General features: G+C 42.1%; 1 protein-coding gene across 5 annotated transcripts in view; it reads right to left on the reverse strand.

Moving 5' to 3' along the window:
* fbxo30a (F-box protein 30a) overlaps positions 1-22,081 on the reverse strand; it is a 37,411-nt gene extending 15,330 nt beyond the window's left edge. Inside the window, exon 1 of one of the 5 annotated variants that reach the window (XM_073056559.1) lies at positions 22,005-22,081. Coding sequence is in view for 2 of the 5 variants with exons in the window: in XM_073056558.1 (XP_072912659.1) it covers positions 21,707-21,768 (62 nt within the window). In the remaining 3 variants the exon portion in view is untranslated. Of the gene's footprint in view, positions 1-19,537; positions 19,617-21,706; positions 21,868-22,004 lie in introns of those variants that run through there. The other 4 variants (XM_073056558.1, XM_073056562.1, XM_073056560.1 and 1 more) reach the window with 4 other exon arrangements.
* Positions 22,082-25,547: the final 3,466 nt, after the last annotated feature.

Consider the following 25,547-nt stretch of genomic DNA (forward strand, 5'->3'; position numbering starts at 1 on the left):
TTGTTTTAACCTCTTTCCATCTCCCATGCTGTACATTTACTGCCAACTACTTTAATCTCTTTCTCACCTTTCACCTCTGCCTTTACAATGTTGAGTCCTTTCCTATGCCCAGTGGGAGGGGCTGGGATGAGCAAAGGAAAGGCCAATGCATTGTAAACTTTGTTCACTGTTTTGTTGGTTATTCCTCTTTTCTTGCTTCGGACCTGACATTGGGAGCCTTTCCAGATTTCCCAAAAGATGTCCAAGAAAATGATAATGGTGAAAAAAATTAGATTAAACTAGCAAGAAATTATAAAAATAGATGAAGAGTTGAATACAGATGGATATAAAACATGAAGGCAAATGTGGGTCCCTGAGCAAACACTGTCTCATAAGGTATCTGTTAAACCAGGGAGTAGGAAGCAAAGGTTTGTACTGTAAAGAATGACTTGCCAGAGTTATGGGCCTCCAGTACAGTTGTTAGATTGCAGAGACAAAACACCATGTCCTTGCCATCTGTACCAGTCCCATTTACCACCACTTGACCCATAGCTTTCTATGCCAAATATCCGTCTTGACTGCAAGTATCACCACCTTTTCAGTGTTACATTGTAACTTCATGTCCCCTCTAATCCTCTTACTCCTCACCTTAAACCTAAGACACCCCCTACAACTTTGGCCTCTGACATCCCGAGTTTCCCTCCCTTCTCCACTGTCTGTTACACGTCCATGTTCTGTGAATAAGTCCATCGCTCTGCGAATATCTAATTTACCGGGTTTCTCGCCACTTACCCACTGTGCCCATTGTGACCTGGTTTTAAATTTTGCTTGATTGCATGTTGTGGAGTCCCCTGGGATACTTTCACTAAGCTAATGATTCTATAGAAATGAAAGCTGAATTTGCAATTGGAAAACACACAAGCAGAGCTGGCCAGTCAGCTGGAAGGGGACAATAGCAGGGATGATGGAAGAACAGAAATGGTGGGAGTTCCTGGGAGCAATTCGAAAGCATAGGATAGATACCTCACAAAAAACAGGAAGCACTGTAAAGGGTAGACAAGGCAACCGTGGCTGAAAAGGGATGTCAAAAAACAGCATAAAAGTAAGGGCATATAATATAGCAAAAATTAGTGGCAAGTTAGAGAATTGGGAAGCTTTCAAAAATCAACTAAAGGCATCTAAAAAGTCATAAAGAGAAAAAATGAATGCAGTAAGGTAGTCAATAATATAAAAGAGGATACCAAATGTTTTTTCAGATGTATAAAGAGTAAAAGCAAGGTGAGAGAATGAATATCAGACCGCTGGAGACAAAGAAATGGTGAGTGAACTAAACAGCATTTTGCAACAGTCTTCATGTGGAAGATATCATCACTGTGCCCAAAATTCAAATATCAGGGGTCAGAAGAGAGTGTACTTCCTACAAGTCACCTGGACCAGATAGACTGCACCCCAGGATTCTGAAAGAAGTAGCTGAAGAGGTTAGGAGGCATTAGTAATGATCTTTCAAGAATCACTGGATTCTGGAATGGTTCTGGAGGATTGGAAAATTGCAAATATTATTTAATTTTTTAAGAAGGGTGCCAGAAGAAAGGAAATTATAGGCCAGTTAATCTGACCTCAGTGGTTAGAAAGAGGTTGGAGTCCATTACTAAGGATGAGGCTTTGGGGTACTTGGAGGCGCATGGTAAAAGAAGCCAAAGTCAGCACGGTTTCCTTATGGGGTAATCATGCCTGACAAATCTGTTGGAATTCTTTGAGTAAAAAAAAGTCAGTGAATGTTGTTTACTTAGATTTTCAGAAGGCTTTTGACAAGGTGCTGCACATGAGGCTGCTTAACAAGATAAGAGCCCACGGCAATACAGGAAAGAAAGGAAAGCTTAGCTGACTGACAGGAGGCGAATAGTGGGAACATAGGGGACTTATGGTTTGCTGTAAGTGACTAGAGGTGTTCTGCAGGGGTCAGTGTTGAGACTGCTTATTTTCATGTTATATGCCAATGATTTGGGTGGCATAATTAATAACTTTATGGCCAATTTGCAAATTATATGAACATAGGTGGTGGGGTGGGTAGTGTTGAGGAAGTGAGCAGAAGAACTTAGGAGAATAGGCAAAGAGGTGGTGGATGGAATACGGTGTAGGGAAATGTATCGTCATACTCGTTAGTAAAAGGAATAAAAGCATTGACTATTTTATAAATGGGGAGAAAATTCAAAGATCAGAGGAGCAAAGGGTCTTGGGATTCCCTCATGCATGATTCCCTAAAGGTTAACTTGTAGTATGAGTCAATGGTAAAGAAGGCAAAAGCAATGTTAGCATTCAGCCAATAAGACATAGGAGCTGAATTAGGCCATTTGGCCCATCAAGTCTGTTCCACTATTTCCTCAAGGCTAATCAATTTCCCTCTCAACCCCATTCTACTGCCTTCTCTTTGTAACCTTTCACACCCTGCCTAATCTAGAACCCATCAACCTCCGCCTTAAATACACCCAATGACCTGGCCTCTACAGCCACCTGTGGCAGCAAATTCCACAGATTCACCACCCTCTGGCTGAAGAAATTCCTCCTCATCCCCGTTCTAAATGGATGTCCCTCTATTCTGAGGCTGTGCTTCTGGTCCTAGACTTCCCCACCATAGGAAATATTCTCTCCTCATCCACTCTATCTAGGCCTTTAATCATTCGATAGGTTTCAATGCAATCACCAGTAATTCTTCTAAACCCCAGTGAATAAAGACCCAGAGTCAATCAGCCCTCATACAATACGCCTTTCATTCCCAGAATTATTCTCGTGAACCTCCTCTAACCCTCTCCAATGTCAGTGTATCCTTTCTTAGATAAGGGGTCCAAAGCTGCTCACAGTACACCAAGTGAGGCCTCACCAATGTCTTAGAAAGCCTCAGCATCGACTCCCAAGTCCTTTTGCACCTCAGATTTTTGAATTCCACCCCACCACATCCCATACCCCCATTTAGAAAATAGTCAAAACTTCTATTCCTTCTAGCAAAGTGTACGGCCTTATACTTCCCAACACTGTATTCCACTTGCTACTTCTTTGCCCATTCTCATCTGTCCAAGTTCCTCTGAGTCTCCCTGCTTCCTCAGCACTACCTGTATCTCCACCTATCTTCATATCATCTGCAAACTTGACAACAAAGCTACCAATTACACATCCAAATCATTGACCAACACCAACCCCTGCAGATTACCACTAGTCACTGGCTGCCAATCAGAAAAGGCTCCCTTTATTACCACTCTTTGCTTCCTGCCAATTAGCCAATACACTATCCATACTAGTATCGATCCTGTAATACCATGGGCTCTTATCTTGTTAAGCATTTTCATGTGTGGCACCTTGTCAAAGGCCTTCTGAAAAATTCAAGTATATATCATCAACCGATTCTCCTGCGTCTATCCTTCTTGTTATTTCCTCAAATAATTCTAACAGGTGTGTCAGGCAAGATTTTCCAATAAGGAAACCATGCTGACACCTATTTTGTCATGATCCTCCAAGTAACCCGAAACCACATCCTTAATAATCGACTCCAATGTCTTCCAACCACTGAGGTCAAGCTAACTGGCCTATAGTTTCCACTCTTCTGCCTTCTTCCCTTCTTGAAGAGCGGAGTGGCAATTTTCAATTTTCCAGTATTCTATAACCATTCCAGAACCAATCCTACCCATAAGGATTCTACATCTTCTGATCCTGTCAACTTTTTCTAAATACTTGATTTCATTTATTTTCAACAGAGCTACACCACTACCTCTGCCTACCTGCCTGTCTTATCAATACGTGTATCCTTGGATGTTAAGCTTCCAACTATAATCTTCTTTCAGCCACGCCTCAGCAATGCCCACAAAATCATACATGCCAATCTCTAACTGTGCTACAAGATCATCTCCTTTACTCCAAATACGGTGTGCATTCAAATATAAAATCCTGTATCCAACACCCTTTTTGATTTTATCCACCCTTTTACATTGCAACTCATCCCACCGACTGCAATTTTGCCCAATCATCTGCATGTCCTTCCTGACAGCCTCACTATGCACCACCTCTGCTCGTAAACCAACAACCCTAACTTCAGTCCTATCACTACAGTTCCATTCCCCTGCCAAAATAGTTTAAACCCTCAACAGCTCTAACAAACCTGATCGCAAGGATATTGTCCCCCTCACATTCAGGTGTAACTCATCCCTTTTGTACAGGTCATGCCTTCTCCAGAAGAGATTCCAATGATCCAGAAATTTGAACCCTTGCCCCCTGCAACAGTTTCTCAGCCACGCAGTCAAGAGGATCAGAACATAAAAGCAAGGACGTAATGCTGAGGTTTTATAAGGCATTTGTCAAACTGCACTTTGAATATTGTGAGCAGTTTTGGGCCTCTTATCAAAGAAAGGATGTGCTGACGTTGGAGGAGGTCCACAGGAGGTTCACAAAAATGATTTCCAGGAATGAAATGGTTGACATATGAGAAGCATTTAATGGCTCTGGGCCTGTACTCAGGAGACAGAATGGTGCCGAGAGGGATAATAAATCAACCATAATGAAAAGGTGTAGCAGACTCAATGGGCCAAATGGCCTGATTCCGCTCCTTTGTCTTATGGTCAGAATGATGCCAACAATGGTGACAGCTCTAAATTTTGTTGTTCTTTCTCGTGCCTTGTGGCACATCGGATAGCAATTTTTGCCGTTTCCTTAGCATTTGTCTATTTTTAATGAGGACAAGTTGCTAGTTCGACGCTCAACCCAACACAGATAGAAAATGTGCAAGGAACCAGCCAGATTCAAACCTGGGATTATTTGCCTCGCAGTCTAGAGTGGATGCCACCTCACCACCAGCCCACAACAGCTCGAATATTCACAGCTTATTCTGCCACATTCTGTTAACTTGTGACTGCTTCTCCCACGTGAACACGGCAAAGAAAATACCTTCATGAACAGTGCACTCTGAGCCAACTGATCAATTAAGTGGTTTTAGGGGAAGGAGGACAAATCTAGAGCAGTGTTGCAAGATTGATTCTAAACACAAAGTTTAAAGATTAGCTGTTATTTGTCACTTGTACATCAAAACATACAGTGAAATGCATCGTTTGTATCAACTCCTTACAGACAGTGGCAGGAATTGAACCCAGAGCGCTGGCAGCGTTATGCTAGCCAATGCACTACCATGTTAGAATCAGCCTTGCAACACTCATGCAGCATTTTTGTTCCCAGATAATTATACCTCCCAACTTTTCTCCTCATTCAGGTTTCAGTGAAACACAAACAGGCACTTAAGATTTTTCATATGATGTGATCCATGAAGCTGCTCATATCTGGAAGGATTTAGATATGTAACGAAGGATCACCAATCTGGAAGGTTCTCTGGTTGTCCCTCTGCAGATATACCTTACCTATTAAGCATATGCAACATTATTTTTGAATTATTCACAGGTGACAGAGCAACATCCCATTCTGCCAGTGACTGGCATGTAATTGATATATTAATGAGTAGAAGTTAATAACGACTCCCAGTTAATGATTCCTGCGTCATAAACACCTCAACCCAACAAATACTCAAAGTGTGCACCTACCCTACTGTAGTAAATATTCACTCTTCTTTGCCCTCAATTTAATGCTCAGAAAGCAGTGTGTCAACTGATTTTGCTCACTTAGAAATGTCAAGGGTCACTAAATAGGCAAAAACTGAGTCCTGTCGACATCCCAACTATAAGAGACTACAGATGCTGAAATCACAGAACAGTAGAGCGCAGGAACAGGCCCTTCGGCCTACAATGTTGTGCCAAACCAATTAATTTATTAATCAAATAGTGAACTAAACTCATCACTTCTGCCCACACAATGTCCATATCTTCCATTTTTCTCACGTGCATGTACCTATCTAAACATCTCTTAAAAATCTCTGATGCAGCTGCCTCTACCACCACCCCACCCAGCGCATTCTAGGCACCCACCACTGTGTAAAAAAACTTGTGCCCCATATATCCTTTGAAATTACACCCTCTAATTTAAAATGCATTCCCTCTGGTATTAGACATTTCAAACATGGGAAAAAATATTAACCTTCTGTCTCTTTAACCCTCTATCAGATCTCCCCTCAGCCTCTGCCACTCCAGAGAAAACAACCAAAGTTTGTCCAGCCTCTTGTTATAGCACATGCCCTCTAAACCAGGCAACATCCTGGTAAACTTATTCTGCACCTTCTCCAAAGCCTTGACATCCTTCCTATAACGTGGCAACCAGAACTATATGCAAAACGCCAGATGTGGCCTAACTAAAGTTTTATACAGCTACAACATAACTCTGACTTTCGAACTCAATACTTCAACTAATAAAGACAAGCATGCCATACATAACCAACCTATCAAACTGTGAATCCGAAGTATCTGCTAGGGCACTGGGCCCCAACCACCAGGCCACAGCCTGGTACCGCTCCGCAGCCCAATGGTTGGGGGAAAAGAATTGATGACACTTCAGGTTGAAACCACTGATCAGGGCATCATGCTGAGGACTAGTGCTCAGAACAAGCACAGTTGTGGCCAACCTGCCCCAGTATCACTGCAGCACTGCCACTGCCTGCCTTATTTTGAGATACCGAATGGTAACGGCCCTTCAGCATAATAAGCCCACGCAACCCGATTACACCCTTCTGGCCCAAGAAACCACAAATGCATACGTCTTTGGAATGTGGCAGGAAACCAGAGCAGCTGGAGGAAATCCATGCGGTCACAGGGAGAACTTACAAACTTCTTACAGACAGCAGCAGAATTGTACTTGGGTCACAGGTGCTAACCACTTCCTCCAGACGCTCCAGTTTCCTCTCACACCCCAAAATATACAAGTTTGCAGATTAATTGGCTGCATTACGTTGCCACTTGTGTGCGAAGATGAGTGGTGGAATATGGGGAAGAGTTGACAGTAGAGTGCTCAGAATAAAATGGTATCAAGATAAATGGGTGCTTGATGGTTGATGAGCAGTTTCCATGGTGTGTGGCTCTGTGATAGCGCACCCACAACTTACTAACTCGTACTTCTTTGGAATGTGGGAGAAAACCAGAGCACCTGGAGGAAACCCAACTGGTCAGCGGGAGAACATAAAACTTCTCACAGGCAGCAGCGGAATTGAACCCAGGTCACTGGCACTGTAATAGCGTTATGCTAACCAGTACAGTACTGTGCAAAATTCTTAGGTACCCTAGATTTTTTTATATATGGTTTCAGATGGTATGGCCTCCTCAGAGCCTTGATCTCAACATCATCGAGGCTGTCTGGGATTACCTGGAGAAACAGAAGCAAGTGAGACAGCCAAAGTCTGCAGAATAACTGTGACAAGTACTTCAAGATGTTTGGAACAACCTACCAGCGAATTTTCTTGTAAAACTGCATGACAGTGTACCCAAGTGAACTGATGCAGTTTTAAAAGCAAAGGGTGGTGACACCAAATATTTATTTGATTTATTTGTATTTACTGTTTATGGCTTTTTATAGCAACTTTTTTGATATTTAGGAACTTTTCATTTCATTTTTTTTATTGAATTTTCAAATAGGTTACAGAAAGAAAAAAATTATCGACCCTTCCCCCCCTCCCCTTGACCCCTCCCCCCTAACATATCCCTATAGAAAAAAAAGAAAAAAGAAAGACAGAATGCCTGGATATCGGAAGATCCCCACATGCTCCACGGAGTTCATAATAGCTTTAATATATAGATTTATTTCTTTCCCCAGATAACCAATAATTTTATCTTCGGAGCACCTACATATTTAATGCTATTTTTTGTAAATAATGGCACCAAATTTTCAGAAATATTTCATATTTATCTCTTAAATTGTAAGTAATTTTTTTCAAGTGGAATGCAGCTAAAAATTTCATTCTTCCAACGATCTATACTTAAGTATGAATCCGATTTCCAAGTAACTGCAATAGCCTTTTTGGCTACTCTCAAAGCAATTTTTATGAATTCTTTGATATTTATTCAATTTGGATTTCAATTTTATCCCTTCAATATCGCCTAGTAAAAATGTTGGATTATGTGCAAGTTGTATTCCAATAATTTGTTCCAGTAAAACTCTTAAATTTGCCCAAAAAGGTTGAATTTTAAAACAAGACCAAGTAGTGTAAAAAAGTAAGTTGATTTGCTTTGTAATAATTCTTAAAATTTGGTCATTGTAACCCTCCTAGGTCAAATTTCCATGTCAATTTTTCCAACGATATTCTTGACATCTTACCTTTCCAAAGGAATTTCCTCACACATTTATTTAACTCTTGAAAAAACCTCTCCAGTAATTGTATTGGTAGTGTTTGGAATAAATATTGTAATTGAGGGAATATATTCATTTTTACAGCATTGACTCTACCTATTAATGTTATTGGTAACATCATCCATTTATCAAGATCCTCTTGAATTTTTTTCAATAATGGCAAATAATTTAATTTATATAAATTCTTTATATCATTATCAACTCTTATACCTAAATACTTTATACCATTTATCGGCCATCTAAATTGAGTTATTAATCGACATTGACTATAAGCTCCTTTAGTAAGGGATAGAATTTCATTTTTATCCCAATTTATTTTATACCCCGATATTTTCCCATATTCTTCCAATCTAAAAGATAATTTATGCAACGAATGCAATGGGTTAGTTAGATAAATCAGAACACCATCAGCAAATAAGTTAATCTTATATTCCTCCTGATTAACTCTGAAACCCATAATATCTGAGTCAGTTCTAATTAATTCAGCTAATGGTTCCATCACCAACACAAATAAAGCAGGTGATAATGGACTACCTTATCTAGTTGACCTTGTTAACTGAAATGATGTTGAAATTTGGCCATTTGTCACCACTTTAGCTTTGGGGTTAGTATTTAAGGTTTTAATCCATTTTATAAAAGATACTCCTAATCCATATTTTTCCAATACCTTAAATAAAAAATCCCATTCTAATCTATCAAATGCTTTTTCTGCATCCAAAGCAACTGCCACACTCATTTCTTCCCTCGTTTGTGCCAAATGAATTATGCTAAGTAACCGAGTTACATTATCTGCCGATTGTCTATTTTTAATAAACCCTGTTTGGTCCATGTGTATTAATTTTGGTAAGTATTTAGATAATCTATTAGATAAAATCTTTGCTATTATTTTATAGTCCGTCTTCAACAAAGAAATAGGTCTATATGATGTTGGCTTTAAAAGATCTCTGTCTTTTTTTGGCAATACTATTAAAATAGCTGTCAAAAAAGATTCTGGAAGTTTATGCGTTCTTTCCGCTTGGTGTATTAGCTCCATAAAAGGAGAAATTAATAAATCTTTAAACTTTTTGTAAAATTCAGGCGGAAAACCATCTTCTCCTGGAGATTTATTACTCTGAAGTGATCCTAGAGCTTCTTCAACCTCTTTTAATGTAAAAGGCACATCTAATCCCTTCTGTTCTTCCGAATTCAATTTTGGGAGAGTTATTTGTGATAAAAACCTTTCTATCTCAACAATATCATTTTGTGATTCTGATTGATACAGTTCAGAATAAAAAAAAATTTAAAGTTTCATTGATTTCTAAAGGTTTGTAAGTAATTTTATTTACACTTGTTCTAATTGCATTTATCGGTTTGGAGGCCTGGTCTGTTTTTAACTGCCAAGCAAGAATCTTGTGTGATCTTTCACCTAGTTCATAATATCTCTGTTTAGTTCTCATAATTGCTTTTTCTGTTCGATATGTCTAAAGTGTATTATATTGTAGCTTCTTATTAACAAGTTGCCTTTGTTTTTCTTCTGTCATATATCTTTGAGATTCTTTTTCTAATTTTGTAATCTCTTTTTCCAATTGATCTATTTCTACCATATATTCCTTCTTAATTTTAGAAGTATAACTTATTATCTGGCCTCTCAAATATGCCTTCATTGCTTCCCATAATATAAATGTATCATCAACTGAATGTGTCTGTATCTAAAAAAAACTGAATCTGTTTTTTCACAAAATCACAAAAATCTTGACGTTTTAATAATATTGAATTAAATCTCCATCTGTAAATCGATTCCTCCTTATCCATCATTATCATTGTCATTATCAAAGGGGAATTATCTGACAATATTCTTGCTTTATATTCCATATTTTTCACTCTGTCTTGAATATTCGCTGATAGTAGGAAAAAATCTATCCTTGAATAAGTTTTATGTCTATTTGAATACAATGAATAATCTCTTTCTCTTGGGCTAATTCTTCTCCATATATCAATTAAATTTAAATCTTTCATCAATGAAAAAGTTAATTTTGCTACTTTTGGTTTTGTAACAACCTTTGTTGACCTATCTAAAACTGGGTCTAGACAAAAGTTAAAGTCTCCACCTATTAATATTTTATCGTGCACATCAGCCAAATTCAAAAAAGCCTCTTGTATAAATTTTACATCATTTTCATTTGGTGCATAAATATTCATAAGAGTCCATAGTTCTGAAAAGATTTGACAATGTATAATTACATATCTTCCCGCAGAATCAATTAATACATTTTGTATTTTAATTGGTAAAGTTTTGTTGATCAAAATTGCAACTCCCCTCGCTTTTGAATTAAATGAAGCTGCTATAACATTTCCGACCCAATCTCTCTTTAATTTCTGATGTACTATCTCTGTTAAATGTGTTTCTTGTATAAAAGCTATATCTATTTTCATTTTCTTAATGTATGTTAAAATTCTTTTTCTTTTCACCGGTCCATTAAGCCCATTAACATTAAAACATTAAAAATTCAGTAAATGAGTCATTATTTTAAAATTCTCCATGTTGCTATGTGTCTCCCCTCCGATCATCCAGGCAAAGAAAGAAAAATAAATAAAGAAAAAAAACCCTGCTAATGTTGTGAATCAAAAAATACACAACATTATCCCCCTCCATTGTGCGGGTCATGGCAAACGCCATGATTACACACGTGAATCCCATAGCGATCGATCCGAAGTTCCCCCAGCTCCCTCGTAACATGAAAAAAGTATATATAAGATAAGAAAAAATAATATCACTACTCTCGATTAATATTTCTCAAATTTTTACCTTTCTCCCCCTGTATCATATAATTAAAAGTATATTTAAATATTCTTCTGTCCTTAATGTCCATCAACTCACTTCGGTGTCCCCATCTTCATCTTTAATCTGTTTCATTTTTAAATCTTTACTGTGTCTAGTGAATATTTGGGAGTTCTTGTGCAAACTCCTCTGCATCAAGATGATCAGTAAAAAATCTTCTTTTTCCGTCATCCAAAAAAATTACCAGTGTTGCCGGGTGGCACAATATAAATTTATAACCCTTTTCCCATAAAACTTTTTTCGCTGGGTAAAATTCCTTCTTTCTCTTCAAAAGGTCATAACTTATACCAGGATAGAAAAGAACTGCTTTCCCTTCTATCATCAATGGCTCATTTCTCTTTCTGGCACATTGGGCAGCCGCCTTCAGGATCTTTTCTTTATCTTGATATCTTAAGCATTTTATCAAGATTGATCGTGGGTTTTTATCAGGTTGAGGTTTTGGTCTTAAGGCTCTGTGGACCCTTTCGATTTCAATCAACTGGGTTCCCTCTTCCATTTCCAAATTTTCCGGGATCCATTTTTGAAAAAATTTTATTGGATCCTCTCCCTCTATCCCTTCTTTAAGACCAACAATTTTAATATTATTTCATCTACTAAAATTTTCAAGCACGTCTATTTTTTCCAAGTCATTTTCTTTCTGATGTCCAGGCAAGAATATTATCTTCCATTTTATTCACTCTATCAATAGTGTCTCCCGTTATTTTTTCCAGCTTTTTAACTTTCTTGTCTGTTTTCTCCTGTTTTTTCACCATTTTATCAAACATAGTCTTCATATTTTTAATATCTTCTTTTATTATTTTTAATGTTTTTAATTCTTTTAATTCATGCATTATTTGCACCAAAGCTTCTCTTATGTCTCCAGAATATCTTCCACCTCCAACCTTTTCCTGTTGTTCTTCTTTTACCTCCTCATCTTCATCTGTATGTTCCAGAGAATCCAAATCCTCCTCGGGTTCATTTTCACTTCCACTTCCAATCGTAGCTGGGATTTGTAGTTCAATTTGCTCATGTTTGCGCATGCCCTTTCCTGCGCGCAAGCACTGTTCCTGTTGTTCCTTCTTGGAAACTGTTGATGTTGCAGCTAATTCCTGTTCTATATCGCCGGAGGTAAGATGCACTTTAGTCCAAGGCTTCTTCATGGTGGCCAGCCCAGCTTGTACTGTCTGCAAAGTAGAAGTTTTCTTCTTTGTCTGTTTAGGAGGCATATCTAAGGTAAATCCTGAGTAGTTTAGACATAGTTTTTAGAAAATATTTACTAACTTTTCTTCACTTAAACATTAATTTATTCTTTTTTTTTTACGGGAGAGCTGGATTTCCACGTCTCGATCCTACGTCATCACGTGACGTCCCCCCATTTCATTATTTTTTTAAAGCATCTTCACTTTACAGATTTTTTTTACATGTGCCTAAAGCGTTTGCACAGTGCTGTTCACGACTGTGCTGCATCAGCACCATTTCAGAGTCTGGGACATGAAAGACTTCAGTCTGAGTGCCACCTGCCCAATTACCAGGGTGGTGGAGAAGATAGCACAGCATCAAACTATGCAGCTCCAAGGATCACAGCCAGAGCCTGCATCAGCCTCCTCACTGTGAGTGTCAAAGGGGCTCAAGATCGTGGGGCATTACCGAATGAGCTGATCCAAGCTCAGCCAGAACTGCTCCCGTATAACTGGAGCCAACCCTTTGAAATGCCCTCCTTACCACATGGAGGGGACTTCTCCTACTGACTGTTCCCACACACTGAGATTTGCTCATCATTTCCTGCTGTCTGGTGTTGAGGATTCCTACCTTAGATCTCTTTCTGCCCGAGTTCTCCCCCTTTATACTGCTGATATTGCCTCGAGGTTGCAGAGCAGTCCCAAGTTTTTAAGTTGGTTCAGGGACTGTTGAAAAATTGCTTCTATGGTCTGGAAAAGTCCGAGGAACTAGAGGCTGCAACCACTGAATATTCGATTCGGGCTCTCTGGTATCCAGATAAATAAAGTTAACCTTCAACTCTAGATGAGGCGGGGATGGTCATTCGGGGGGACCTTCTCAACCCAGGAGGGATATTTATAGACAGGCAGTAGGCTGCCAGGTCCACTCCTTTGCAGTTTGTGTCCCGTTTCCCAAGAGAGAGATCACAGTATCTAATGGCTCACATAGGGCTTCTGGAACAGGTGGACAGCACAGGTGCTCCTGAGCAAGGAGAACAACATTTTAATTTAAGTGTTTTGTTGATGCTTTAATAAAGTCTGTTTAAAAGAAAATACATGAACGGGAATTTTTTTTTAAAAAAGAACATTTGGGTCTACTTGATCAGACAATATTAGAAAAGGGCCAAACCCTTTCAGCTAATTTCATACCAATCTGCACTCAGCACAGAATTTCCATGATGGAATGGTGGAGCAGACTCTATGGACCAAATGGCCTAAATCTGCTACGTTTTATGGTGTTATCATCCAATGACATGCTCACCACTGCTCAGTTTGATTCAACCAGGTGCCATCAATATTTATAAGACCCAATTACAGAGGCAAGATAAATGACCGCTCTTGACGTTTGGGGAATATCTAATTGAGTGTGGCTGTAAGACAGAGGAGCAGAATTAGGCCCTATGCCCAACATGTCTGCTCCACCATTTAATTATGACTTGTTTACTTTCCCTTTCAACCTCATTTTCTTGCCTTCACCCCCGTAACCTTCAGCACCCTTACTAATCAAGAACCTATTAAACGCTGATTTTAAATATACCCAATGAACTTTTGGCTTCCACAGACCCACCACTCTCTGGCACCTTTAGATGATGTAGAGCAAAGTTGGGGCAGAGGAGGGTCATTCTGGGGGCCTTCTCACAGCCTACTTTACCTGACCAGGAGGAATATTCGTAGAGACAGGCAGTCCTCACCGCTGTTTTGAAAGAACGTCCTTCTATTCTGAGGCAACAAGCGGCACACGTAGGACAGAAGTCAATGTGGAACAGGACTCGGCACTGACTGGAGTCACAACCAACTCAAAGGAAGATAGACAACCAGATGTTAATCATAGTCTCAGAACTCACTTGAATGTCAGTATATTGCTCAAGGCTCAATTCCTTTTAACATTTAAAACATCAATGCTAGCTAACAGATCCCCTTCCCTCACTGATTCTTCTCTGTTACATACTCTCCACACATTCCCACCACCAGATTCTACCACTAACTGGCCAAGATTTATAGTGGACAGTTAATCTCGAGATCTGGGAAGAAGCTGAAACCTCAGGGAAAACATGCAAACCCCAGACAGTAAAGTTCAGGATTGAGCCAGGATGGTCAGAACTAAGACAGCAGCTCTGTTCATCTGCTTCCAACAACTTCATCCTGGTGATTTCCCACTTCTATAATTCCTCAGATAATGAAGCAACAATGTCCACATTCGATGCTATAGGCCAAGATCTTTCATCACCACTGGTGAAGGGTCTTGGCCCGAAACATCAACTGTAAATTCCTCTCCATTGATGCTGCCTGACTTGCTGAGTTCCTCCAGCATTTTGTGTGTGTTCCTCAAGATTTTCAGCATCTGCAGAATCTCGTGTTTGCAATATCTGCATGCAGCCAAACCTGAACAACATTTGCCTTAGTGTGACAAGTGGCTTATGTTATTACCACCAGAATGTGACCATCTTCATTACAGAATCTAGCTACTCTTTGACATTCAATGACCAAATGCACCATCTGAACTGACCAGAAGCTCAACAGGACCAACGATCTCAAGTTTGTTTTTTGAAACGCGATGGTAGGCTCCTGGAAGTTACTCTCAGGGGAAATGGCAGCAGATATTTAAGAAGCATTAAACAATAGTCGGAGGGAGACAGACCACATGCAGGCAGATATGATTACTTTAGGATGGCATCAACATTAGTGCAGGCTTGTGTTTTAAAAAAATCAAATATTTACAACTTTTTAAAGGCCCGAAATTTCATACAACACGTTAGGAGCTTGCATAAGTGGTGAACGCAGACACAATTACAGCATTCAAAAAAGGTATTTGACAGGGATTTTAAAAAAGCCATATAAAGACATAAAGGGCTAATGGGGGCAAACAGTAGGGGGCATAATGGGTAGATAGGCATTAGAGTCAGCATTGACAAGATGAGTTAAAGGGGCTCATTTCTGTAATTCAATGAACAACTGCCTGAACTAGCATGGAAAATTCCACTACTCAGTACATTTCAAAGTAATTCAACTAGAAACCATAATTTTACATCAAATCCACTGAGCAACATTAAAAAGGGGTGACATCCCTATAAAGAGGACATCTTGTAGTCAACAAAAATTCAAGCCCTTCTAATGAAGGCCTTCAACCTAAAATATCACCTGCTTCTCTTCCCACAGATGTGGTCTGACCTACTGTGTATTTCCAGGATTGTGTTCATGTTTTAAAAATTCAAGCCCATTGTGGCGAGGATAACCTAATTTACACGGAACGTCATTAGAGAAAAAATGCCTTGGGATTCATGGAAAATCCAGCACTTAAAAGCAGCTCACAGATAACATCTGGCTGACAGAATTAACAAAGCAACTTCCATCTATAAAGACAAAGATTCTGCAGATACTGGAACACAGCAGGTAGAATAGTGTCTTTGGAGAGGAATAAACAATTACCATTTCAGTCCAAGACTCTTCATCAGCACTGATCTCTACCTAAGGTCAAGCGGCAATTCTCAGACAACCTCCTCTTACCTACCCCTTGAACAGGACCTCACTAAGGAATATCAGGCCATTGTCTCTTGCACCTTTACCAAATTCATCAACTCTGTTGATCTCCCATCCAATTCCACCAACCGCAGATCCCTTACCCCACACTGCTTGTTTCTACTTCCTACCCAAGATCCACAAACCTGACTGTCCAGCTAGGTCCACTGTTTCTGCCTGCTCCTGCCCCTTTAAACTCAAAAGGTCCCTGATGAAGGATCTCAGCCTGAAATGTCTACTGTTATTTCTCTCCATAGATGCTGCTTGACCTGCTGTGCTCCTCCAGCACTCTGTATTTGTTCCATCTACAGAGTACATTTTATGTACTAAAAACACTCCAAAGCACTACACAGGAACAGAAAGATATTATAAATATCCTGTTCAAACATTTCTAGCTTATGCATTAAGGAAAGCTATCAAATTGGTCAAAGAGATAGATTCTAAGGAGTATTCAAAGGAAGAGAGAGGGGGCTGAGCTTTTGGAAATCAATAAGTGGCAATGCAAGGCATGGTTGCCAATACTGCAGTGGATAAATGGAAGGCAAGAGTTCAAGTAATGTAAATGTTCTTCCCTGTAAGTATAGTTTTGGGGCAAGGGAGTCAGCAAATCTGGAAAAATCACTTCAAGCCAACATTTATTACTAAAGGTTACATAACAAAGGGCACATTTGCGGAGAGATTATACGACCACAATGAGAATTTAAAAATCAAAGAGGTGTCAATGGAAGTTAGAGGGCTGAGTGAGAGTAGAACACAGTGCAGTCAGGGCAACTGAAATCTGGCTGGTCTCAAAGCAGAAGAAGTGACATTGGCCAGGGTGTGCTGGAATACTCCAATCTAAAGACAACAAAGACATGAAACAAAGTCCTTGATTTAGAAATGGGATTGTGAACAAAAAATTGCAAATCAAGAGCCAGAACTGGAACTAAAGATTCACTTCACACATTAGTCAGAAAACAACTAAATCAGTCCACAAAAGGAAACAAGGCCTCTTGGTTCATTATCTTTTCTTGCTTCTAAGAATGAAGCAAGATTTATTAAGTGAAAAATGCCTTTAATGCTACTCTGTATGTACACTTGTTGCCTGTAGAAATAAAACAGTTTAATGATTCTCATCAAGCTTCATCCCACGTCAGATTCATACAACATTGAAAGAGGCTATTCAGCACACTGAACCTATTCTGTCCCTTAGCGGTAAAAGATAAGCTTTATTTGTCTAAGCTGCCAGTGAAATGCTTTATTTGCAGCATTGTTTGCAATGTGATGGGGGTCAGCCCATAAGTGTCACTACACTTCTGGCACCAATTCACAACTCAGTAACTCGAACCGTACGTCTTTGGAATATAGGAGGAAGCCGGAGCACTCAATGGAAACCCAAGTGATCACGGGAAGAATGTACAAACTCTTTACCGACAGCAGCGGGAAATGAACCCTGATCAGCAATCACTCATCCTCCAAAATGATTACACTACCAGGCCGCCCCATACCCCACAGTAGTTTTCCTTATAATTGAGTCAACTCCCCTCAGATTCCACCATTCCCATTACTCACTGGGTACGATTTACAGTGCCCAGTTCTCCTAACAATCCCCATCACTGAGACGCGGGAGGAAGAGAAAACAAGAGAAGAAGTCCAAGCAGTGGGTGGAATCAGGATTGAATGCAGGTTATTGGCCCTGAGACAGCAGCTCTACTAGCTGTGTTGCTGTGCCACCCCAAAAGATCCCATTTTAAAAGACCGCCAAGGCAGCGCAGTGGTTAGCACCACACTATTACAGCTCAGGACGACAGAGCTCACAGTTCAATCCCAGCAATCTGTAAGGAGTTTGTACGTTCTCCCCAGGAAATGTATGGTTTCGTCCAGGAGCTGCAGTTTCCTTCCACATTCCATTGACATACCAATTGTCCTGTGATTAGGCTAGCGTTATGTGGGTTGCTGGGCCAAGTCAAGTCAAGTCAAGTCAACTTTTATTGTCACTTCAACCATAACTGCTGGTACAGTGCATAGTAAAAATGAGACAACGTTTTTCAGGACCATGGTGTTACATGACACAGTACAAAAACTAGACTGAACTACGTAATCAAAAAAAAAACAGAGAAAGCTACACTGGACTACAGACCTACACTGGACTAACATTGGAGCATGACTTTTAAGTTCAACCCTATAGATTCAAGTTAAAATCGTGAAGGGGCTCATGTTTACCACCCAGTGTTACACTTCCATATTGGGCAGTTAGAGGAATAATGCAGTACAGTAGAAAATCAAACAACATTCTGGAAGACAACCACAATCTTACCTAAGGCAATGTCCTAAGTAAATTCCAGTGTACTGACAATGAAGTTGCCATTAAACATTTGAACTAAGATGGTATTTACCTTGCAGGCGATCTTGTTCAGAAAATATGTATCATGCTCCTATCATGCACAATACTCCTACATTCATAGCTCTGTGCAATCTAAACCAAGAATACACCAATAATACCCACCCTCAAAATAACCCTCATAATCCCCTCACCATACTGACAGAAGGTTTTGCAAGCATGATCCAGCATTAGCTGTGCCTTGATGCCAGACTGACATTCAATAGGCTCAAGTCCAATGTTCTGTACCTCCCTTGCTCCCTTGGTACAATGTCTGAAAACCCATCCACCTCAGCTTTACGTAAAACTGAGTATCTAAAAACATTCACAGATGTGTGGGGTAAAAAAAAAAATTAATCGCCTCAACCTTGTAGAAAGTCTCATCTTGAGTCCTAAATGACACATCTGTAAACCTCTTCATCAACTGTCAATTTGACAGGCTGAAAAATAGCACACCACCCATCCTTTTAAATTCCCAACATTATAGACCTAACCATATAAACTATAAATATAACCACTGCAATATTACAAATCTCAGATCCTAAACTTTTAAATTCTCTCATTAATAATCATAGCAATAACCCTGACAATATTCAATATATGACTTAATTATCTATAGCCCTGTAAGCAACCCAATATCTATCCATTATTAATACTTGCGTGACAATCATAGGACTCCATGTAGCTTCCTGACATACCTCATGATTTTATACTTCGTCATTTTGTTATTTATTTTATTTTGTCAAATACATGTCAACAGATACACTCAAAAACTTCTATAGTTGTACCGTGGAGAGCATTCTGACAGGCTGCATCACTGTCTGGTATGGAGGGGCTACTGCAGAAGGCTGTAAATCTAGTCAGCTCCATCTTGGGCACTAGCCTACAAAGTACCCAGGACATCTTTAGGGAGCGGTGTCTCAGAAAGGCAGCGTTCATTATTAAAGACCTCCAGCACCCAGGGCATGCCCTTTTCTCACTGCTACCATCAGGTAGGAGATACAGAAGCCTGAAGGCACACACTCAGCGATTCAGGAACAGCTTCTTCCCCTCTGCCATCCGATTTCTAAATGGAATTTGAAGCTTTGCAAACAACCTTACTTTTTTTTAAAATACGCAGTATTTGTTTTTGCACATTTTTAATAATCTATTCAATATACGTAATTGATTTACTCGTTTATTTATTATTGTTTTATTTTATTATTTTTTCTCTCTCTCTGCTAGATTATGTATTGCATTGAACTGCTGCTGCTAAGTTAACAAATTTCACATCACATACCTGTGATAATAAACCTGATTCTGATCTATTTATGACAGAGTGGATATACCCTTCCAGACCTTTCCAGCCACACCACCCCAACAAGCACTGACAAACCCGATTAACCCTAACTTAATCACGGAACAACTTACCAATTAACCAACCTGGTATATCTTTGGACTGTTGGAGAAAAGCAGAGCACCCAGGTAAAACCACCTCATTCCACAGGGAGAACGTACCAAGAGACATTCAGATGGCAAGGACACTAATCATCCCAACCCACACACCTACCCTCCTCACCAAACCCCTTGTTCTCAAACATCTTACTCAGCCTTCTCACCTGACCTCACCCAAGGCACCTGGCTCTCTCCACACCACCCCTCTCACCTAACAATCCCTACACTTGCCTCTCTCCTCCTCACTGACAATCAACATTGGCGCACCTCAAGAGTGTGTGCTTTGCCCACTGTTTACTGTCATGAGTGTGGGGCTAGGTACAGCTCAAATGCCACCTATAAATTCCCTGATGACACAGCTGTTGTTGACAGAATCTCAGAGAGTGACAACAAGGCAAACAGGACAGGCTGAATGGTGTCGCAACAACCTCACTCTCAATGTTGGTAAAGCCAAGGAACTGACTGTGGAATTGAAGATACTCAAGTCAATAGACAATAGATAATAGACAACAGGTGCAGAAGTAGACCATTCAGCCCTTCGAGCCTCACCACCATTTTGAGATCATGGCTGATTATCTACTCTCAATACCCGGTTCCTGCCTTGTCCCCATATCCCTTGATTCCCCTTATCCATCTATCTAGCTCCTTCTTGAAAGCATCCAGAGAATTGGCCTCCACTGCCTTCCGAGGCAGTGCATTCCAGACCCCCACAACTCTCTGGGAGAAGTTGTTTTTCCTTAACTCTGTCCTAAATGACCTACCCCTTATTCTCAAACCATGCCCTCTCCCAGCATCTGGAACATATTTCCTGCCTCTATCTTGTCCAATCCCTTAATAATCTTATATGTTTCAATCAGATCCCCTCTCAATCTCCTTAATTCCAGCGTCCTCATTAACCAACCTGGTACATCTTTGGACTGTTGGAGAAAAGCAGAGCACCCAGGTAAAACCACCTCATTCCACAGGGAGAACGTACCAAGAGACATTCAGATGGCAAGGACACTAATTATTCCAACCCACACACTTACCCTCCTCACCAAACCCCTTGTTCTCAAACATCTTACTCAGCCTTCTCATCTGACCTCATCCAAGGCACCTAGCTCTCTCCACACCACCCCTCTCACCTAACAATCCCTACACTTGCCTCTCTCCTCCTCACTGACAATCAACATTGGCGCACCTCAAGAGTGTGTGCTTTGCCCACTGTTTACTGTCATGAGTGTGGGGCTAGGTACAGCTCAAATGCCACCTATAAATTCCCTGATGACACAGCTGTTGTTGACAGAATCTCAGAGAGTGACAACGAGGCAAACAGGACAGGCTGAGTGGTGTCGCAACAACCTCACTCTCAATGTTGGAATGAGTGTGGAATGTCAGCGGTGGAATGCGTGTGCAGATTCATGTTCTTGGTGTCCACATCTCTGAAGATCTATCCTGGGCTCAACACAGTGTAATTACAAAGAATACATACCAGCAGCCAATATTTTGAGGAGATTTGGTATGTCAAAGACTCCATCAAAATTTTACAGAAATACCATGGAGAACATTCTGACTTGTTGCATCACTATCTGGTACGAAGGCACAAATACACATAATTAGAAAAAAAAGCAGAGGGTTGTTAACTCAGCCAGTTCCATCATGGGCACTATTGAAAACATCTTTGAAAGGTGATACATCAAGAAGACAACATCCGCCACTAAGGACCTCCACCACCAGAATATGTCCTCTTTCATTAGTACCATCTGAGAGGTACAGGAGCCTGAAGTTCACGCTCACAAGTTTTAGGAACAGCTTCCTCCCCTCCATCAGATTTCTGAATGGTCCATGGACCCATGAACGGGACCTCACTTTTTAAATATTTCTTGTGGTAACTTATAGCAATATGTTGTGTATTGTTTGTACTATTGTCACTAAACAACAAATTTCACAACATGTCAGTGATAATAAACCTCATTCTGACTTGATTTTGATTTTCTAGCCACAACCTGCCCTGTCACCTCACCCACCTCACAACCACCCAATTCACCTGATAACCACCCCTCTCCCTCACTCTCCAAGCCCATACCTCCCACCCAAACTCTATACTACCCAACACAATCCTGCCCCCACTCCCCTGTGAGCAGAAGCCCCTCCAAAGATCACTACCCGAACTGGAGGCGTCTCTCCCGCCAACTCTCACCGCCGGGATCCGGGAAGCCGGGCCTCATACCGGGCCCTTGCCCTCGGTGCTGAATTGCACGCAGGCTGAACTTTCAGACACAGGGAGAGCCGGTTGTCTCCCTGGCCTGGCCGCAAAGAGCAGCGTCAGGCCTTCGGGCGCGGCGCCAGCTCAGCCAGCGACAACAGCCAAACGCTGCCTCACGGGGCCGGGCCTCCCGGCATTCACTGTCACGCAACCGGCTAGGCCGCGGCCTTTGTTCCATCAGCAGTTCCACAAACTCACCCAGGCCGCGATGCTGCGCTCCACGTCCGCCGTCAACTACAGACAAGTAGTGGGGTGGGGGTGGGGGTGGGGAGAGGAGGGGCGGAGCCAGGTCTGGGGGCGGGCCCAGAGCAGGTGTCGACCCGGATGGGGCGGGGTCAAAGGGGGTATAAACTCGGAGGCGGGGCCAGTGGGTGGTGAGAACGGGGGGTGGGGCCGATCTCTCACGGTGATAGGGGCGGGGTTTAGGTGAGGAAAGGAGTGGGCGGGGCCAGAGCTGGGGAAGGGCGTGGCCAGTGGAGGAGACCAGTGGTGGGCGGGGCTAAAGGGTCAGGGGAGGAGGTGGAGTGGTTGAAGTGAGAAGAGGGTGAGACCGTGGTGGATGGGGCAACTACACAGCTTTTAGATTCATGCTGGGAAAAGGAAAGAAAGAAAATCAGAAGTTTTGCATGGACTATTGAAGAAAAAGCAGAAATAAGGCAGTGAGTGCCTTTTCCTGCAGCAACTCCGTGGCTGTGTGAAACACCAGAAGTGGATCTTAAGTTATTCGAAAGTACATTACAAATGTACACAGATACTTCAAAAATGGTAATAGTAGATTAGGGGTAGAATTCATGGTGCCTGAGCTTAACATTAAAAAACAGGCGAGGATAAATGAATACAAACACGAGGAAATCTCAATTTACCTAACAATATTTTGCAGAAAGGATCACAGAATTATTGCTTTAAATCTATAGTGCAGTTCCTTAAGAAGACAGGTCTTTTTTATAGAATTTGATCCAAATATAAATCCAGTTTAAATATCCTGGCCCACACTCCAGCTCAGAAGGTGGCGGTAACGCACTTCATTGGGGGTTAAATATCCTGGCCCACACTCCAGTTCAGTAGGTGACGGTAATACACTTCATTAGGGGTTAAATATCCTGGCCCACACTCCAGTTCAGAAGGTGGCGGTAACGCACTTCATTGGGGGTTAAATATCCTGGCCCACACTCCAGTTCAGAAGGTGGCGGTAACGCACTTCATTGGGGGTTAAATATCCTGGCCCACACTCCAGCTCAGAAGGTGGCGGTAACGCACTTCATTGGGGGTTAAATATCCTGGCCCACACTCCAGTTCAGAAGGTGGCGGTAACGCACTTCATTGGGGGTTAAATATCCTGGCCCACACTCCAGTTCAGAAGGTGGCGGTAACGCACTTCATTGGGGGTTAAATATCCTGGCCCACACTCCAGTTCAGAAGGTGGCGGTAACGCACTTCATTGGGGGTTAAATATCCTGGCCCACACTCCAGTTCAGAAGGTGGCGGTAACGCACTTCATTGGGGGTTAAATATCCTGGCCCACACTCCAGTTCAGAAGGTGGCGGTAACGCACTTCATTGGGGGTTAAATATCCTGGCCCACACTCCAGTTCAGAAGGTGGCGGTAACGCACTTCATTGGGGGTTAAATATCCTGGCCCACACTCCAGTTCAGAAGGTGGCGGTAACGCACTTCATTGGGGGTTAAATATCCTGGCCCACACTCCAGTTCAGAAGGTGGCGGTAACGCACTTCATTGGGGGTTAAATATCCTGGCCCACACTCCAGCTCAGAAGGTGGCGGTAACGCACTTCATTGGGGGTTAAATATCCTGGCCCACACTCCAGTTCAGAAGGTGGCGGTAACGCACTTCATTGGGGGTTAAATATCCTGGCCCACACTCCAGTTCAGAAGGTGGCGGTAACGCACTTCATTGGGGGTTAAATATCCTGGCCCATACTCCAGCTCAGAAGGTGGCGGTAATGCACTTCATTGGGGGTTAAATATCCTGGCCCACACTCCAGTTCAGAAGGTGGCGGTAACGCACTTCATTGGGGGTTAAATATCCTGGCCCACACTCCAGTTCAGAAGGTGGCGGTAACGCACTTCATTGGGGGTTAAATATCCTGGCCCACACTCCAGTTCAGAAGGTGGCGGTAACGCACTTCATTGGGGGTTAAATATCCTGGCCCACACTCCAGTTCAGAAGGTGGCGGTAACGCACTTCATTGGGGGTTAAATATCCTGGCCCACACTCCAGTTCAGAAGGTGGCGGTAACGCACTTCATTGGGGGTTAAATATCCTGGCCCACACTCCAGCTCAGAAGGTGGCGGTAACGCACTTCATTGGGGGTTAAATATCCTGGCCCACACTCCAGTTCAGAAGGTGGCGGTAACGCACTTCATTGGGGGTTAAATATCCTGGCCCACACTCCAGTTCAGAAGGTGGCGGTAACGCACTTCATTGGGGGTTAAATATCCTGGCCCATACTCCAGCTCAGAAGGTGGCGGTAATGCACTTCATTGGGGGTTAAATATCCTGGCCCACACTCCAGTTCAGAAGGTGGCGGTAACGCACTTCATTGAGGGTTAAATATCCTGGCCCACACTCCAGTTCAGAAGGTGGCGGTAATGCACTTCATTGGGGGTTAAATATCCTGGCCCATACTCCAGCTCAGAAGGTGGCGGTAACGCACTTCATTGGGGGTTAAATATCCTGGCCCATACTCCAGCTCAGAAGGTGGCGGTAACGCACTTCATTAGGGGTTAAATATCCTGGCCCACACTCCAGTTCAGAAGGTGGCGGTAACGCACTTCATTGGGGGTTAAGTATCCTGGCCCACACTCCAGTTCAGAAGGTGGCGGTAACGCACTTCATTGGGGGTTAAATATCCTGGCCCACACTCCAGTTCAGAAGGTGGCGGTAATGCACTCTGTTTGCCAACTGCCATAAAACCCCAAGAAGATGAAGAAGATGCTGGATGGACAGGTGGGGGGAGGGGCTGGGGAGGTGATGAGTAGAGCGGACAGATGCAGGGTGATGGAGGTGGGGTTGGGGTAGGGCCAGAGGCACCCTGCCCTGACGGAGGTGTGGGCTTAATGGAGAATAATGAGGAAGGGGCAATACCAGGCAGGGAGGTGAGGATGGGCCACATTAAGGGCAAGGAGGTAGGGTGAGTATGAAGGTTCGGCGCCAGAGAAGGGGATGAAAGGCGGGTCTGGTGGAGCAAATCTGAACGCAGCAGATTCTGCAAATGCTAGAAATCTTGGTAGCATTCACACAAAATGCTCAACAATTCAGGCAGTGTCTATGGAGGGGAATAAACCGTCGATGTTTCGGACTACGACCCTTCATAATACCGAGGCGGTGGAAAGGGTCGGGGTGGAATCTGAGGGGGAAATGCGGAGGAGGAGGAAGAGCTGAGTGCCAGGTTGTGATTGCAATATTCCGGTGAGGCTTAAATGGTCAATAATCTGTTCGTTTACCGCGTCTGATCGGGTCCCGGAGTGAATAGCGATGAGATAGGGCAGCTCCTCCAGACAGGAGTAATAACTAATCTCTGGCTCTGTGGGAATAACTGGGAAAGTAAACAAAGAGAGGGTAATGTGGTAATATTTAAGGTAATTAAGATAACAAGGGAAACATACAGAAATCCTGGAACTGTGATTACTAGCGACATTACTCGTTCGGTGTTGCAATTGAAGCGAGTGTTGAAATAAAAATAGCGAGTAATCCTCGGAGCTGTGGGCGTAATTGGAGAGAG

This window comes from Hemitrygon akajei, chromosome 9 (genome assembly GCF_048418815.1).
Source record: "Hemitrygon akajei chromosome 9, sHemAka1.3, whole genome shotgun sequence".
NCBI lineage: Eukaryota > Metazoa > Chordata > Chondrichthyes > Myliobatiformes > Dasyatidae > Hemitrygon > Hemitrygon akajei.